The sequence below is a fragment of the Amphiprion ocellaris genome, chromosome 13 (genome assembly GCF_022539595.1).
Source record: "Amphiprion ocellaris isolate individual 3 ecotype Okinawa chromosome 13, ASM2253959v1, whole genome shotgun sequence".
Classification (NCBI taxonomy): domain Eukaryota; kingdom Metazoa; phylum Chordata; class Actinopteri; family Pomacentridae; genus Amphiprion; species Amphiprion ocellaris.
Window position 1 is genome coordinate 21,099,325 of NC_072778.1, and position 18,775 is coordinate 21,118,099.

Sequence of the window (18,775 nt, forward strand, 5' to 3'; positions counted from 1 at the left end):
GAAGGACAATCTCATATCATTTGGCACTTGTCCTCCCATTTCAGCAAGGCACTACATCTTTTTTTTTTGCTTCTGTTAACTCAACATTTTTCTTCCCTCGGTGCTCCCCGTGTGCTTATTTAGCATCTGCTTTACATTGTGCAAACCAGCCAGTCATTCAGAGAAAGGTAGTCTTGTTTTGCCTTTGAGCTGTAAAATCTTCTTTTGATGCTGATAGTGTTGGACGTATAGAGAGACAGACGGGAAAAGAAGGATAAGACAAATTATGACGCAGATTATTACTGCTTTGGTGCACACATCAAGCAAAACGCAACACTCTCCTATGCAGAGTTTCTATCTTATGTGACATTTCCCGGTCCTGGTATGCGACTGTGACACAGCAATTGAGAGCTGAAACTGAAGTCACGTCATGGTTGTTTGTCTGTATGCGTCCACTGCTCTCTTCTAGAGCAGGAATCTAAACTGCTTGCACACAGATATGAACTCTGCTCCCCACCGCTGCTGTTTTCCCCATCAATTCCTCCAGTCATACCAGTTCTACATCAGCTTGTCATCACCCACCTCAGTTCCCCCTCAACTCTGCCACTCAGGACCAATCACACTCCCACATTTCAGTCACTCTGACGCCTGCTCCTCCAGCGCTTGGCGACCAACATGTCGACATGCAGACGGCTGCCTTTTAGGCTTCCAATAAAGGTAGAGCAGACTTGGCCCATGGTGACCCATAGCTTATGATGCATACAGTGTCTGCTTGAGGAGGCATTTTGTGCATATTAAAGGATTGTCAAGACGTTCGTCCATTCCTGCTGACTTCCTTCATCTTTTATGCGTCACAGTTCCCTTGTCACTGCCAACTTCTCCTGCTGGACTCATTTTCGCTGTATGTGCAGCAACTTTTAAATCAGACTTTATTTATGTAGCGCTTTCCAAAACAAATGAAATGCAACAGAAGGTGCCTTACAGATGAAAGGAATACAAATGCAATAAATCAGTAACAACAAAGCATAACTCTGGAAACTGATGGTGTGCTCAATGACATTTCCAAGTGGCATCATGTATATTTGGATGATGTTCATTTTGTCGTTAACTATCATAGGATAACGTTATTTTTTTATACCAACAAATCAAAGAAAAGATGGTTTTTACCTTAGCTGACATGTTTCAACTGCAACTGCAGTCTTCTTCAGAGCGTCATCCGACGTGTGCTGACGTGTCCTTTTTTATCAGGTGACCGGTCTGACAGATAAGATAAGATAAGATAAGATAAGTCCTTTATTTCTGTCGGAATCTGTCAGACCGGCCACGCCCCCCGCCGTCCGGTGGTCTCTGGAGGATGGAACCCAGGTATTAGAGGGTGTAGTCCCCCTCGTCCCGGTTCATGGAGCAGCTCGCCCGCTTCCTGATCTCGATGGCCTCCTTGATCCATCATTTATGTTTGTTGGTCTCCGATGTTAAAATCCTCCCCCTGTCCCAGTCCATGATATGATTATTTCTTTTGCAGTGATCCGTGATGGCTGATTTTTTGTTTTCTTGTTTGGCTTTTTAAAGCTTTTTAAAGCCGAACAAGAAAACAAAAAATCAACCATCACGGATCACTGCAAAAGAAATAATCATATCATGGACTGGGACAGGGGAAGGATTTTAACATCGGAGATCAGGAAACGGGCGAGCTGCTGCATGAACCGGGACGAGGGGGCCTACACCCTCTCACATACCTTGGGATTCCATCCTCCAGAGACCACCGGATGGTGGGGGGCGTGGCCTGTCTGAGAGATTCTGACAGATCTGTCAGACCGGTCACCTGATAAAAAAGGACACGTCAGCACACTTCCGATGACGCTCTGAAGAAGACTGCAGTTGCAGCTGAAACATGTCAGCTAAGGTAAAGCCATCTTTTCTTTGATTTGTCGGTATAAAAAATAACGTTATCCTATGGCATCATGTATAGATTGAAAAGTGTAGAACCTAAAATTTAACCCTGAGGAACACCACGATTGATTTTATAGCTCTCATTTAAACAATCATCTCTGCTTACTAAAAATCTGAAAATTTGAACCAGTTGCAAACAGTGATTTACAATAATCAATAATACTTTAAGATATCAGCTGCAGTTATCAATATTGTCAACTACCAATAATTGCCATCAGTATCGGCCCTGAAAAACTCATATCGGTCGATCCCAAGTCTACAGTATTAAAGGCGTCTCTTAAGTCCAATAACACCAAGACAGATGGTTTATTCATATTGATATTGGTTTTAAAACCATCTCAGAGAAGTGGTGGTGGTTGGTAAAGTAATTTAACTGATTTAACACAAGTTTCTCTAAAATTTACTTAGAAATGGGAGATTGCACAGTGGCCTGTAGTTCTTTCCATCTCTGTCCCTCCCATTTCATGTCGATACTCCTACAATCTTTCCTCCCAATCCCATCCTGCCACTCCCTTAAACATTCCACCTTCCAGCTTGTCATCCAGCAAATCCTCCTCTCCAGCCCCAGGGAGAAGCTCCAGCTCTCTCCATCCCTCAGTAAAGACCTCGACCTGAGCAGAAACATCTCCACGTTGCTCTGGAGGCTAAAAGAGGGGAAGTGGAGCCCACTATGAAATATGGAAGCTGTTACTTTAAATACTACAACAGGCGGAGTGTGTGTTCGACGGCGTCTGCGTCTGAGGTTTGAAGTTGTAGAGGTGTTAAATGAGTAAAAAAATTGTTCAAACATAAACTTTAAATGAGAGTCGGTGTAATAGGTGTGCAGCTGTTCTCATTCTCCTTTGTTAGATTTTAAATTGTTTTTCTGTTAGCCATCGAATTCTCCTGGGAGCTAAAAATGGCAAATGGAATCAGATAAAGAACAAGAAACAGCAGAGTTGGGTAAAGCTGTGGTTCAGTGGAAGACTTTGGACGGCCAATCTTCAACTTGAGCTGAAGTGAGCTCTTTTTTTATGCTTTTTCTTAAATCCTTCAGCTCCAAAGTCATTAATGGCTTATAGCTATTGCAAAAAGGAGGGAAAGGAGGATGAAAGTGGGAGAGGTAGACACGAGAAGGAGGTGGAGGAGCATGATTGAGCTCTCTTTGAAAGGGCTGGCAGAGTCAGGAAGTGATTAGGCCGCTACAATAACGCCAATAATGACAATAGGGAAAACATGTCTGCAGCCACAACCACTTAGCATCAGGAGCACAATATGGTTCCCATTTCATTATAAGAGCAATAAGAGCAGGGGAGGATCAGCACATGGAAAGAGAGACAGAAGGAGTAAGGTGTTACTAAGGAAAGGCTTCAAGCCTTGGAAAAGCAGGCTGAAGGTTTGACTTACTGTTGTTTTAGCTGTTTTGCTTTTGTACCTCACATATGCAGTTTATGATTAAAAAAAATGATGGAAGATTTTCTGTTCGAAATTCATTTTTGAGACAAGAGGTCTTTGATTTCACACAGAGTTTGACAAAAACAAGTTCTGGCCACCAGCTGACAACTGTATCTAACTAGCAATCATTAGCTTGTTTGAAAGCTGCAGCTGATTCATTTTCAAAGAAAGAGCCCTGTTGATCTCCACTGGGTGGCTACAAAATAAATTATCAATCAGACATTATTTGTGTAGCAGTTTTCATACAAGTAGAATGTAACACAAAGTGCTTCACACAATACAATAAAAACAATTCTTCCTCTCCCACAGACAAAGCAGTAAATGACTGTATAAGAAATTGAGGACTCAATACAAACAGAGGCAGGGGAACTGAGGAAACGCTATCATAAATAAATCTCATAAATGTCACTAAATTTGCTGTGAGGAAACAGCAGAAGTAGTATAAGTCAGAATGGCAAAATGTAACAATAATAGAAAGTGAAGTGTGCATAAATTCTATCATGCGAACACTGTGAGACTAAAGCCAGACAAAAAGTTAATATCCTTACTAGCTGATGAGATGTGAAGACATGGAATTAACCCTCTGAACCCAAAATTTCTGGATGTATTGAAAATACCTGGAACCATAATTCTTCCAAATGCCCACAATGTGTTACCAGTACTGGAAAAAATAATAACTCTATATATGATAGATGTTATACTGCTTTGATTTTTAATTTCTTTTCATACTTGTCTCCTCTCTGGTCTGTGTAAATACAATCTGCAGTTCAGTTAAAAAGTCCCTGAATTTCTGTTATGTGACTGTTGATCACAGCTGAGTCACTCGTGGCTTCACAATTCCCGGATTTTATTTTTTTTTATTCCTTTACAGAACCTGGTTTTTGCATACCTTTGTTTTTGGCTATTTTTTAAATGAGACAAGTAGAATAAAGTGATTTTGATGATGATTATATTTTGGTTTCCCAATGCATATGTTGCAGATGATTAGTTCAAAAGCATTTGGAAAGTTTAAAATGCCATGACTCTTTCTGTTTGGTACAATTTTTTTCTTGTAAGTGATGTAATTTTGGATTTTTTTTTGAGACAGCTTGGCTTTCCAGTCTGTCTGCATGTTTTAGGCCTTAGAGTGTTTAAGTAAAAAGCTGAATTTTTATTTAGATTCAGAAAAACGTACTTGGATCGGGGGGACCTTTTTAATCTGTAACTGAACAAAAAGTCTGGTCAGGTAATTATGTTCTTCTTGAGGGTGACGCTATTGGCTTTACAACTGTAGCCCACCATGCTAATGTTTCCTTGTAAATTACAGAAGACTAAACAGACACTGTTTCGTCTGTTTTCTGTCTTCTATTGAGCACCATTAAGGTAGAATTGGAAAGATCTGCTGTCACAGTTGCTAAGCTACAGGTGAAGCTTTGATGATATGTCTTAGCTTGATCCAAAACCTGTGATTTTTTTTTCATGTAGTCTTGTAAAACAGCAGACACTGACGCAAATCAATGGCGATGTGGAGATGATTCATGGCCTTGTAGCAGCATGAGGTCTGAGAATTAAGGTTGAGCCTCTCAGTGGCCACATCATCTCCTGGTTCCTCTATAGCCCTACTGCTGTTTTTCACAGCTCTTCCAGACTTCTCCATCGACAGCAGGAAACCTTTTACCGGGTACCTGGTGGAACCAGCTGCATCGCTGCTGGGTTAGAGATAAGTGGCTGGATAAAGCCCAAACAGTGATGATGTTCACCCAGGCCGAGTGGAGAATCAATCCTAAACATTTGTGAAAGTCTTCAGTCTGAGATGAAATCACATTTAGCCGCAATAAGATCTTTTTTTGTTTGTTTTTGTTTCTGTGTTATGGAATTTTACTGCTGTACCAGCTCACACAAATACCAGTTACCACATGACCAGCAGTGAAAAAGCAAGTGATGCTCAGTTGTTCTCTACTCATTCCTGCAGTGCTGATTTGGATGACTTATTGCTCTTTCTGTGATTCCACAGGGCCTCCAGGAAAACGTGGAAGGATGGGAAGAAGAGGGGAACCTGGTAAGTGACGCCCAACACCTGCTTTAACAGTTTTTTTTTCCTGGAGGATACTCCTTTATCTCTCTGTCACATTCTCCCTCTTTTTCCTGGGTGACTGGATAAGTCAGAGCCAAGAACTGGCAGTGATCCATGAGTCAGGTCGCGGGATGATGGGTTGCAGTCAGCCCTTCTCTCCCCTCCGTCCCTCCGACATTGTGCTAACTTCGGCCATGTGGCTGCGCTAACTTTGCCCAGATGTCAGTCATTCCTGTTGAGCGGTAGCAGCTGCAGTAGTACGAGCCTAATGAGAGTCTCCCTTTGCCAACATCACCACCCGCCATTATGGTGCTGCTTTTTACTCTCTATTCCAAACCACAAAACACTCATCAAGGAACCAAAACAGTGCAAAGACGTAACTCTTCTTACGCAAAAGGTCATCGTGACAGACAGAGCGCATGTTTCACACCTCTGAGTCATCCTGATTTGAAATGTTTTATATTAAGTGTCGACTCCACCACAATGTGGCGCGACAGTATTAGACGATTTTTATCGAAACCTGTTGCAGGATATGTGTCAAATGGGAAAACTTCCAGTCTGGTGGTGATTCATTGTGGCTCATGTTGAGTATATCAGATCTGCTCTTGTGAACATGTTGACTAAGTGAAGGATCACAAGTAAGCAGTTCATTGGTTTTCCATTTCTCATTGTCAACAAACCCCATGTAAAGTTAAGCACCACCAGTTTGTCAGTCAGTCTCTCTCTCTGACTTCCTCAGTCTGTCTGTGGCTCTCAGTCTTAAGCCCACTGGTTCCTCCTGGAGTCGTAAATCTTTAATTGCAGTTCACAAAAGCTCTATAATTTCCTAAAACAGCTGGACAGTGTTGTTTTTAGCGATCGTTACTCAAGCAAGAGTTAAAAATGTATTCGTTGGGGACTAGTTTCAGCTGCAGATTTGGTGCAGTAGTGAGTATTTACAGCAGCATTGACAGCGTATGTGGGTTTTATCCAGTGCAATACTCTGACTCAACAATGGTGGCTGTTTTGGTTCTTTCATTGGTTTTGTTGACAAGGAAAATATAGAATATCATTGGATGTTCTCATTAAATCCCAGTATTTAGGTTTACAATCCAACTACATCTTAATCAACACAGATTATAGAAATCCCTTTAAGTTCTGCCATTTCATCAGGCAATCAGCAGATCAGCTGAATGACTGTTTCTTACCCAGGTGGTGTGTATTTCCAGCCACTTGGTGTTTTGCAGGAGGATTATCATTAAGAGGAGGCTCGCTGCTTGGGTTTCGTCCGAGTCTGGGCGCCCTTTAGCTGTGCACTGTTTGTCCCGGTCTGCATCTATTTAGGTTGTCTCCTGTTTCTTAGGTTTTCACCCTCACATTGCAGCCTGGATTGCAGTGCGGGGGTAGGTGGTATGAAATTGCGCCATCCTCTGTTGCGCTGATGACTCCAGGACAACTTGTTTTTTTTGTTTTTTTTTACAAGACCAGAGGAGGTTTTCTCCATTCTCTCTGAAAAAAACTAATGAGAGTGGAGAAGAGAAGCAGAAACACAAACCTGAATAACAGGAAAGAGGGCAGACAGAGCAATTAAGCATCTTTAACTCGGCCCTCACTGTCAGCTTACATCAGCATTTCTTTGCTCTCTTTTTTTTTTTACGGTACTTGTTTTCACTTTCTCTTCTGTTTGCTTCTTTCTTTCTCTTCCTTTCTTGTTAGTCTCCACACAAATACACACCTGTCTCAAGTTCAGTGGTTAAATCTGGTCTTACTATATGACTCTCCAGCCAGTGTGTGTTTGTTTGCTTAACTGTCTGGCTCAGGAGGTCCTTGTCAAAGTGTCTAGACACAGCTAAACTTGATTGACTTGGTCTCCATGCCTCATAAACCCCAACACCTCTCTCCTCTTCTCTTCACCTCCTCATCCCATCACATCCCTTTTCATCCCTTCTTCTATAGTTCTCATCTCAAACTTCCCCATTTCTGTTCAAACAACCGACTTCTCCATAGATTAGTTTACAGGACTTTTTGTGTGTTTAAATCGTATCAAAACATGCAAAAAAAATCCCCTTTTTCCTTCAAACTGTGTCTGCTTTCAATCATGCAGAGTTGATGTAGATGTTTGGGGCTACATCCACGTTGATGAGCCGTGTTCTACAAGAACTACAATGGCAGCGTAGTTCCAAATCGTTCGTTATGCTGTAATTGCGTCAACAATCACATAAATTATCATCATGATTGGTTTTAAATTTAGATCAGACACATAAAAACCAGTAACTAATCAAAATCTTTTAATGGCAAAATGATATATTCACTTAGTGTGGGTTTCATGTGGTTTATTAGTGCCCGTGGACTTGGACTTTTAAGAGAATGTTTTTTATAAGAATATTCCATTACCGCTAAGAACCCTTTGATCATTACTGTTGTTTTTGGTTAGTATGAAAAGCAGAATGTACGTTTTGCTGCTGGGCCTCAATATCAGAGCGTTTCAGTCTCATCTGAGAGCCTTGGAGAAATCTCCGACATCTTTTTTGTGCTTTAAAGAGATATAGTTTGCCAGAACACCCTGACCTCTTTGCTCCCTGTTTAATACATTCATATCTGCAAGAAACAAAGTCCTGACATGACTTCACATTTTAACGCAAAACATAACCCATTATCCAGAAGTCTGTTTATCATAAGGGGTTCACCGCAAACTGCTTTGGCAGCAGCTCTAATGAGCTTGTTCTGTACCATATTTAGGTGGTTAATTACAGTCATCATCTAACGAACCACATTGCATGTGCAGTTTAGTTTTTGGGTTTTTTTGGACTGTATGACTGTTCAGAGGAACTGATTGCTGTACAAACCAGAGGCTGCCTGAAATGAAGTAGATATGTGCATCATTTGTTTTCTAATACCTGGTTTCTCTTTTTTTGTTACAGGGCCTCCTGTAAGTACAATTTCATCTCATTCAGGTAGTATTAAAATTGACAAATTTGCTATTAAACACAGAGGTTTGGACATTAAACATGCATCCACACACACATACTGTATATCTTCCATCACGCTTGACAAACTGCAGGTCAAGCCAGAAATCATCTTTTCTCCCACAGCAGTAAAACATGAACACAAACTGTCACAGACTTACTCACACGTGGATCCACAGAGCACACCAATAAAAAATAGACCACCTAGGAAACTGTGTGTGTGTGTGTGTGTGTGTGTGTGTGTGTTTTTGTCTATGCGTGTGTGTGTGTGTGTTTCATGATGATGGTTGGGGAGGGGGGACTTATTATTAGCAACTTATTCTCTCGTGTGCGACAGTAACTCCTGCTGACATTTTCACACACTCAACAAATAAAACATGCACAGATTTGTATAAAGTAGAAACGGCTGCTGCCTTCAGGTTTGGAATTTTTAAAATCTAAATTCAAAATGCTGTGACCTACATGAAAAGAGTGACCCATTTCAGATTTTATTCTTTATATATAAAGAATATATCTTCTATATATGTGAACGTATTTTTGGTCTTATGTGGCACTGATCAGACATGCAGAGACAAAAAATGCTCTAAAATGCACCATATTGCTTTTCGAGAAACATTGCATCTGTTTTGCAGTAAGTGTGCATGAAACGATGTGTAATCTCTTCTTCCTAACCACATCAAACATCCCATAAAGTTGATGGGAAGGTGTGGTAATGCAGAGTCACAATCTGTCAGTGCCGTTTGTCTGAGTCAAGTATACTGGCTGGAACAGTAGATATAATGAGAAACAACTGAAATAATGCTTCTTACAAATATTTCATGCAGTTTGCTTTTGGTGTAAGCACAATAAAGGCTCCTTTTGAAAATAGATGCAAACATATGACAAAAAAATAGATATATACCAAAATTTGGGTAATTTGGGTAAGTAATTTGGCTCATTTCACAACTAATCCTTTGTACAAATCAATAAAAACTCCTTTACATCATTAACCACTTGTCTTCTGTTAGTATAAAGGGCACCAGGTCATATGCTGATCTGACGTGTTAATGTAAATACAGTGTGTTGTGTGCAGCTGTTGCTTTCACTTCAAACTTGTCTCAATGCTTCATGCTTCAATGTCTAACCTCACCAGGGCAAAGCTGGACGCGATGGATACCCGGTAAATTAGATTTTTATTTATCCTGTCACTCTTGACTTCACCTTATCATGTTTCTCTTCTCCCTTCAGTTGCTTATCTCTGGACATCTTCTTGCTGCTTTGTGGGCTCTTTTCTTTTCTCATCTGCTTTTATTGAACAAATTACCTTTAATCATCCCCTGTTTCCTTGTCTTCCTCCTCTTGCACATTTTCAGCACTTATTAACCTGTGATGATGTATCCTGCCCCATGACTGAGACATGAGTCAGATACAAAGACGCTTGAACACAAGCATACACTTAGTTTTTTATCTCCCTTTGACAGCTTGAAATGCTACGACTCATGTACTCATGGTAGTGAATTCTGCATATTTAGAGCACATATGAACATGAGTAAACATAAAGAGCAGTAGGCATGAATCCTCGTGTGACGAAATCATCAGTAAACATAAACCGCAGGATTGTAAACCGTAGCAGTGAAAATGTGAAACATTCATCCACAAGACACAAATCATGGGCTTCTCAATGGGGTCTAATGCTGTTTCAATAATACGTCTGTGTACATCTATTATTACTGAATGGAAAGAAGGTTACTGATTTCCACAAAGTAACGAACCAGATCTTATGTTATCCAGAGACGTGGTGGCCTCTAGTGGTCTGTCAGACCCCTGACGCTCTCCACAACTGATGAGGTGAATCGGCTCATGGATCTGTAGGTGATTTGTGGTTGAGTCGTCGTCAGATTCTCATCATCTAATGCAGATACACCCTCATGATTCAAGAGCTATTGTTGCAGCTGGATTCACAGGAAGTGCAAGTATCCACAGTGGTGTAGTTCGCAGGGTACTGGCAGGGTTTAGGTGTGTTACTGCACATTTGGTTGCCTTGGTGACCCACAGTAGTGACCCGATGTTGTGTCGGCCTTACTCGGAATTCTGGGACCGGGGCTTCTTCCCAAGCAGATTCCCATGCAGCCTGCACTGCCTGGCACTGCACCGCTCTGCTGACGGGAAATGCCTACTGCTAATTACACACAGGTGGACCAAGCACACAGAGAAGTGTGTGCACATTTCTGTTTGTTTGCCTGTGACCCTATTTGTCTTCGTCATTGTCTTCATTAGAAAAGTTTTCATTTTATTGTCGATTTTTAACAATAAGACATCTTCTTGATTGAATGATTTCATGTATGTCTTTAAAGGTACATAATCTGGTTAATCCATCCCAGTCTAGTTTGCATAATGATATACAGTGATATAATTGCATGCATGAAACAATAGTAGAACCTGAGGAGCTCTGTTTGCTAAGTGTGAGAGGCAGCTTCCTGTTATGATGCATATGTGTGGGTATGATGACTAAAGAGGATGAAGTATGAAGTTACAGTGAAACAACAGCAGATTAATCATACTGGCAGTTACCATAGACACCATATCATTTCATTTAGCAACAGCAGTGATGATCAGGTTTCGCACATCGGAGCTCAAAAAGGCCAATTCTTCCGTTGGGTAGCAGTGTTTGTGTATCTGCGTCCGTATGTGCAGACGTATGTGGATTCCATCCGGCAGCCCACAGTTTATGTACATCTCTGCAACAAAGGCCAGAACTGTGGAAGTGGTCAAATGTCTGAGTGTGTGTTTGATATGTTTTCACACCAGTCGCTCACATGTACGTCTCATAAGAGGAGGGCATGCGCAAATCAACACAAATGAGTCAGGTCATTTACAGTTTTGCGGTGCCAGCTGTGCTGTGCCAGAGATTGGTGCCAACAAGGCGTCTTTCTTTCTTTTTCCATTGTTAAAACAAACAGCTAGATCACTTTCCAGCCATTTTTTTCTTGTCCTCTCTCACCCCTATTATGTCTCTCTAAATCAAACACTGCACCAATTCCAGCCTTTAACTCTCGCCAGCTAGGAGTCTGTGACTGTGCACATTAACACTTATTTTAACAATATGAGCATAACACTTATTTTTGTCCACATTAACTAAGTGCATTTAATCAAGTTTACATATATAGTCTACATACTGTTCACTTACACTCGCTAAAGATATGTTTTACTCCTCTGCAGTAGGTATTTTGCTAACTTAGATTAATAATGTAAAATATAATCACCAAGTTTACTTGGTGATTATATTTATATAATTATTTATATTTATACTTACATATAAGTATGATGTATAATTTTAGGTAAATATGAGATTAAACAAAACTCAATTTGTCTCTTAATTTATTTGAAAGTAAATACAGTTGACTCTGTCTTTACCAGGTGCACCATTAAAGTGATGTACACGTTAATACATTGTAAAAATATACACTACACACAACATTGAAACCACATAGAAGAAAGGGAATAATATTTATGTCTTTACAACTGCACCTGTCTGTGAGCGAGATATATTAGGCAGCATGTGAACAGTCAGTACTTGAAGTTGGTGTGTTGGAAGCAGGAAAAATGAGCCAGTGTAAGAATCAGAGCGACTTTGCCGAGGACGGCTGGGTTAGAAATTGTTCAGGAAAAGTCTGAGGAACATGACAAAGACTTCAAGGTGTTTGTTTGGCCACACATACTCCTCAGATCTCAGTCTAAAGCATCTGTAGGATGTGTCTGATCCAGGGAAGCCCTTTCAAGACCACCTCCAGCGAAAGTCTTTTTTTTAACCTTGCTACTAAGTGTATATGGTCTTTTTATCTACTAGAAGACAGACTGTGAGCAAAATAAGCAGTCAGTGTCATGTGGAGCATTTCCACCTTTAAACTACATTGTACTGATGATCATTTCAAAAACATGGATTCAGACTTACATGGTTTCAAACTTAAGGAACTAATCCTGTCAGCTTGCAGGTGCTTTCTGTAGCATTATTCTTCTTAAGAATAAGTGTAGACTTACATCAAAGCCATCTTAAGGGAGGATCAAAATATTTGTATGGGAAAAAAACACTTCTACGGTCATGGAAAAAATTATTAGACCACCCTTGTTTTCTTCAATTTCTTGTTCATTCTAATGCCTGGTACGACTAAAGGTATATTACCTGAAGAATACAATGAACACGGCAAAAAATGCAGCTGATTACATAATACTTCATGTCCCATTTGACGTGCTTAAGCTTAATTGTATTTCCAGGGTATATAAGAGGCCATTTTACATCAGCAGCAGCACTGTACATGCAAAGGCCTAGAGTGGTTTCCTGCTGACATTCAAGCTGTAGCACAACTCAGAAGTTGTCAGCTCTCACATAATGCGTAAAACTAAAGAATTATGTCAAGCAACGAAGGCAGCCATCTTGGCACCACTGGAAATTGGCATGAGTGAGAGACAGGTAGCGAAAAAACCGAAGATCTCCAAGACAGCCGTTCATTACACCAAGAAAAAACAAGCCCAACATGGTCCTACGAAATTGCTAGTTGGCCGCGGCAGGAAACATCTTTCTACCCCACGAGATGACCGTCACTCATCCGTTCCTGTGTCAGGAATTGTCGTCAGACCTCCAGGGACCTTGAAAATGAGTGGACACTGTGAAATGTGACTTGTTCGGCAAGGACAGTTGGAAACCGACTTCTTGAAGCTGGTCTGAAGTCACACAGGGCACAGAAGAAGCCCTTCATCAATGAAAGGCAGAGGAAAGTCTGTTTACTCTTTGCTGGGGATCACAAGGACTGGACTGTTGATGATTGGGCTAAGGTTCTCTTCAGTGATGAATCCAGTTTTCAGTTGATGCCCACTTCAGCCAACTTATTGGTTAGGAGGAAGCCTGGAGAAGCCTACAAACTAGACTGTCTTGCCACCACAGTAAAACACGGGGGTGGATCAGTGACCATCTGAGGTTGTTTCAGTATGGATGGAACAGGGCCAATGAAACAGGTCATGTACAGGACTACTCTTCAAAACAGTCTTCTTCCATCAGCTGGAAAACTCTTTCCTGCCTCCAGTGACTGGATTTTCCAACAAGACAATGCCCCTTGCCACACAGCAAGGTCAGTTAAAGCCTGAATGGAGAACCAGAGCATTGGAACCATGCCTTGGCCTACTCAATCACCAGATCTAAATCCAGTTGAAAACCTGTGGAAAATCATCAAATGCAAAATGGAGAACCACAAGCCCAAAACAAAGCAATTTTTTTTGAATTTGTGCAACAGGAATGGGCTGCTGTGACAGTAGAACGATGTCAGAAGCTGGTGGAGAGCATGCCAAGACGCATGACTGTAGTCATCAAAAAGAATGGTTATGCAATCAAGTACTAACTCCTGTGTGTATCATGTGACTAAAACAGACAGAAAATAAAACATGGAATGAATGAAAGCACTGTGTTTGGAGGTACAATGCCATAGCTATTGATGTAAGAACTAAAGTGATTTGGGGTATTATCAAGAAAACCATGGAAAATGTCTAGATATCAGCTCTTAAATTAAACTCTTATGAGCTATTTTTGTTGTTATCATTATATTTGTCCAAACAAATGTACCTTCACTTGTACCAGGCATTAAAAATGAACAAGAAATTGAAGAAAACAAGGGTGGTCTAATAATTTTTTCCATGACTGTAAATACGTAATGTAACAGAGATGAATTTTTAGAAGTTAAATCAAAAACCTGACAGAAACCTTAAAGGATCTGCTGCTAACATCTTGGTGCCTGACACCACAGGACACCTTCAGAGGTCTTGTTCGGTCTTTTTCTTAATAGGTCAGGGCATTTTTTGTAATATGAGTAAGGTGGTTTTAATGTTGTGGCTGATTGGTAAAACATTACTCTAAAACACTGCGATTACTTTTGAAACTTGAGGTAAAATGTATGTAAAATGTATGGTAAAATGTAACGGTGAACTTTCCCCACTGTGGGATCAATAAAGTTTATCCTTATCCTTATCCTTATGAATTTTATGCAGTAGTGCATTTCTGTAGTGTGGTATCACATCTCCTTCAGTACAATATCTGACTACTTCCACCACTGACCAGTTGTTGTATAACATATGTGCATGCATGTGTGCATGTTTGCCAGCGTATGAGTGAGCATGAGCTACACTTCATTCAGGTGGCACACACATGTTGAGCTCATCGGACTAATCCATGCAGCAGTCCACTTCCAGCCTATCATCAGTAACACGATAAACAGTGTTAATGAAATGTGGTTTGTGTGTATCTCAAGCATAACACTGTGATAAGTGTGTATGTGTGTGTTGTGCGTGCTGATGTGTGTTTTCTCTCCTCATGTAACCCCGTGCCACTTCTTCCTCTCATAAATCACAACCGAGGGGAGTTTTCAGAAAAGAGCCTTCCCGCTGTCAAACAATCCAAGTCAGACAGACTGACAGATCAGTGCAGAGGGATAAACACACATCCCCATACACACCAACGGACTCATGAATGAGAATTCATGTGCACAGTCGCCAGCGTGCCCAGCCGCGAGTGTGTTTATACGAGAGTGCCAGTCTGTGACAGACAGCGGACCTCACTCAGCAGAAATGGGCCTAGGCCTCCATTGTTCTGCCTTCCAGGCTGCTGAGCACAGATTAAACAGATTAAAGCCAGACAGTCACCCAACAACATGTCCGTAATTTTCTGTCCTAAACACACAGCGCTCTGGTATGCTTTATTGTGATCTTTGGTTGTTCTTGAAGCCACTGTGTTTATCTAAAGAAAACGCATGTATCGAAAATTATGCACATGTACAATGAGCCTGTCCTTGTGGCAAGGTGAAAGCTGACAAAAGATTTAGGAGAGGAAAAAATAACGATATGCAAGAATTCAAGCAAAGGAAAGAAAGTAGAAGAGTAATTATAGTTTTCCCACTTCTCCCTGTCTTTCTTTCTCTTGACATCCCCAAATTAAGCTAAGCTTAATGTGCGCGACACATTACCATGTGTGTTTCTAGCTGAGGCATCTGCTCTGATGTGCAGACACCAACGTTTCATGCTGCATCCTCAACAATTACACCCCACTGGATAATTACCAGTCTGCACTATAGGGAGCACAATAAAGACACTAAAGACACCCCTCACCCCTTTTTCATTGGGATTAGGAGACACGCACATGCAAACAAACACACACGCATGAATCAATGTGCACATTTGCACATACGCAAACACAGACATGTGCCCTCCCGCAGGCCTAGTTATTTTCCAGAAATGTGTTGAAAAGCCTTCTAATTGGTGGGAATGTGAGTCAAAACTTTGTCTTTTTTCGCATCTACTGAGAGATGCTGAAGGACAAGATTGTATCTGCAGACTAGAAATACACACAAAGAACCGCACGCGTATTAAAAGGCATTATTTAATTTTCTCCCACATTTCCTTGAGGTTTCGTGGTAATATTGGACCCATTTTCTTACTTTTTCTTAACATTAGTCTCTCAGTTTTTCTCTTCAGTGTTCCTCTGTCCTCCTTAGTTCCATTTTTTTCTTCAGCCTGATCCATTTGTGGTATGAGATGAAGAGCAGCAGCCCCTCACCCCAACCCTCCAAACCTCACCCAACCCTACCTCTCTCGTTTTTTCAGTTTCATTTTTATTTGAATTCCGGCTCTTTTTCATGCCTCGCCGACTAATGCATTGTAGATTTCTACCTTGTAGGTATAGTAGAGTCAAATGAAAAATAGAAAGACAGAATATATTAATGGCCACACATCAAAATCTGAATCTCCTTGACATCTGTGCTTCATACATTGTTATTTATATAAACCCTACTTAGGCCTGGTTTCTAATAAAAGTTTCCTCTGACCTCTGTTGTTGATTTAGGTTTAGCTCATATATTTTAAAGTATCTTATTATGAGTCGCAGAAGAGCTTCCTGAGCTGCTGTATTGCTCTTGTTGAAATATTGCTCCAGGTAGCTGCAGTAATTCTTGGTCTTTCTTTACTCCACATTGAATACAACTAAGTAAGTTAGCAGATATTTTATACCATATCCTGCTTCTTTAGGCAAGATGTCAGATGTCAGATGTTACACACAGGGTTTTATTATTCAGAATAAACCTTTGACACACATATCTTCACAAAGCAAATGACAACACAAGGTAACTGTACCCACAGTTCACAGGCCACTGCGTCACTTGTTAGCAACCATAAATCAGTCTCTCTTCGCTCTGGGTTCTGATGACCTCGCGATATGCACCTCATTTACTCATCCTGATGAGTCTTCAAGGAGCCGGGAACTGATAAACATTCCCAGATGCAGAGATGCCACCACATGGACACACACGTTCACTGGATACCAGCACATAGACACACAGATTTGCGATCCAGATAGCGGGGAAGTGGGACTCAGTGGGACATTTGTAGGCTCATTTAGATTCTCACACCTATGTGTAATACGATAAACACAGTGTGCTGCTTTTAATAGAGTGGTGAAACTGCAGCCTTTCCTGTTCTGGATGCAGCATCCATTCGTAGGCTTCATGCCCCTCTAAGCTTTAGACAGTCCTGGTGAAATTATTGTCGTCCGTTTGGTCCCAGTCATCTGTTCCACTTCACTCTCAGCCACTTACTGCTGATTTCACAAGGGATCTTTAATCAAAAAGACATAGGTGGCTTTCATTGTACTTTTTTATAAATCTCTTTTACACAGACGGACAACGTGGGGTTTAGCAGCAAATGATTAGCTGCACATATCTCTCCTGTCCTTATGTGCCCACTGTCCATCTATCAAAGCAGGCAGCAATGACTCTGTGGTGGGTTTTCACTATGGGGCGTCACTGAAGAGGGTACCCATGGGGCTGGTGAAGCAGGAGATGAATAGAAAAGCCAAAACTGTGCAGGACATCCAAGGCCAGAGATGATGACTGTTAATGTGGGCTCCCAGAACAGTGAAGGGTTAAGCCCATGACTCAGGGGACCCTGTAAAAACTGTTAGCTTAACATGAAGTGCCGTCTTTGAGGTGGAAGTCTACGTTAGCCTTCACCACATACATCACATTTAAGTGTTTTTGGAAAGTTTGATCCCAAAGCCAAGTGTTCCTTTATATTTAAGTAGGGATTTGAAGGTTTGTCTTTGAACTGAGCGTTGCTTTATAGAGGAGGTTCAGTGACTGCTTGACTGTTTTCACTGAGATAAACAAAGTGGACAACTCCAACTGCTGTTTCAGCACTTGAGTGAGGTTGAAGAAGGACTTATTTAACTGCCTTAAGGATTATCTCATCACCACAAACACACACACACACACACACACACACACACACACAGTAGATGTGGGCTTGTGTGGCAGATTAATACAGCTAGAACAAATCCACCCACAGCCCCTCATGTTAGATTCAGAATCCTAAATAATGATAAACCACAGCAACCTGGAAAGGCCTTCATGTCTGAGTCTTACTGTGCATACAACACACACACAGACATGGGGCAGGATACACATACACAAAGTCTTCTTCCTTTTCCTACTTTTTAATTCTAAGATTTCAGCTGTTTCTCCCTTAGTGGTTTACAAACATACTTCTACTGTCCTCACTTGAAATGCTTGTCTTAAAACCACTTAATTGTTTTTTCCAGAACAAAGATGATCTCCATTGTTTCTTGAGAGATATGGAGACAACTCTTAAACATTTTGAAATGCTGATAAGTGACAGCTGGTTTAGGATTTTTCGAAGAGGGAAGATCGTCTTGCCAGTGGATTTGAATCAAATGTTTACAGGGTCTTGAGATTCATCATTCACAGCAGACTCAGTAAATGTTTTTAAAGCCAGGCATTGACAGAGTTGTTTTACATTTTTGGAAATGGGCTTCATTGCTTTTATGCTGAGAGTTAGATAGAAAGATTTATAACACTCTTATGTCTGCACATTAAACATAAAGCCATGTAGCTAACGTATCATAAAGATTTAGTAAAAGGGAGCTTTAGTAAAAGGCAACTGGGCTTTTCTTTTTGGTTCTTGAAGAGGTTTCACATCTCCTCCAAAAGGCTTCCTCATTTCCAGCTATCAGATTAGTGGATGTTGATGGTTTTGGAATTTTCTGAGAAATGTCAAGATTGCATTCTAAGTACCTGATAACTGAAGTTGCAAAACCCCTTCCTCTGGAGGACCTAACAGGTACTTATAATGCAGTCTTGACATTTCTCAGAAAATTCCACCACCATTAACATCCTGGCCTCATAGTTTCAACCATTCACATCTCAAGACATGAGAGTCTTGGGTCATTCAAGGTCTGTTAGCCATGTGATTTTGCATTGACAGTGTATATCTGGGGCTCCCCATCAGTCAGTTCGAACTAAAGAAGCCTCTTGAAAGAGAGATGAGAAATTTTCAAGAACCAAAATGAGTCCAGTTCCTTTTACAGAAGCTCTTACGATTACCGTGA

The 18,775-nt window shown here is 40.9% G+C and overlaps 1 protein-coding gene across 1 annotated transcript in view; it reads left to right on the forward strand.

Annotated features, from left to right (window-relative positions):
- col23a1a (collagen type XXIII alpha 1 chain a) overlaps nucleotides 1-18,775 on the forward strand; it is a 138,052-nt gene that overhangs the window by 93,711 nt on the left and 25,566 nt on the right. The window contains exons 3-5 of the mRNA XM_023277640.3: nucleotides 5,357-5,401; nucleotides 8,317-8,324; nucleotides 9,494-9,520. Coding sequence (XP_023133408.1) covers nucleotides 5,357-5,401; nucleotides 8,317-8,324; nucleotides 9,494-9,520 — 80 coding nt within the window. The remainder of the gene's footprint in view (nucleotides 1-5,356; nucleotides 5,402-8,316; nucleotides 8,325-9,493; nucleotides 9,521-18,775) is intronic.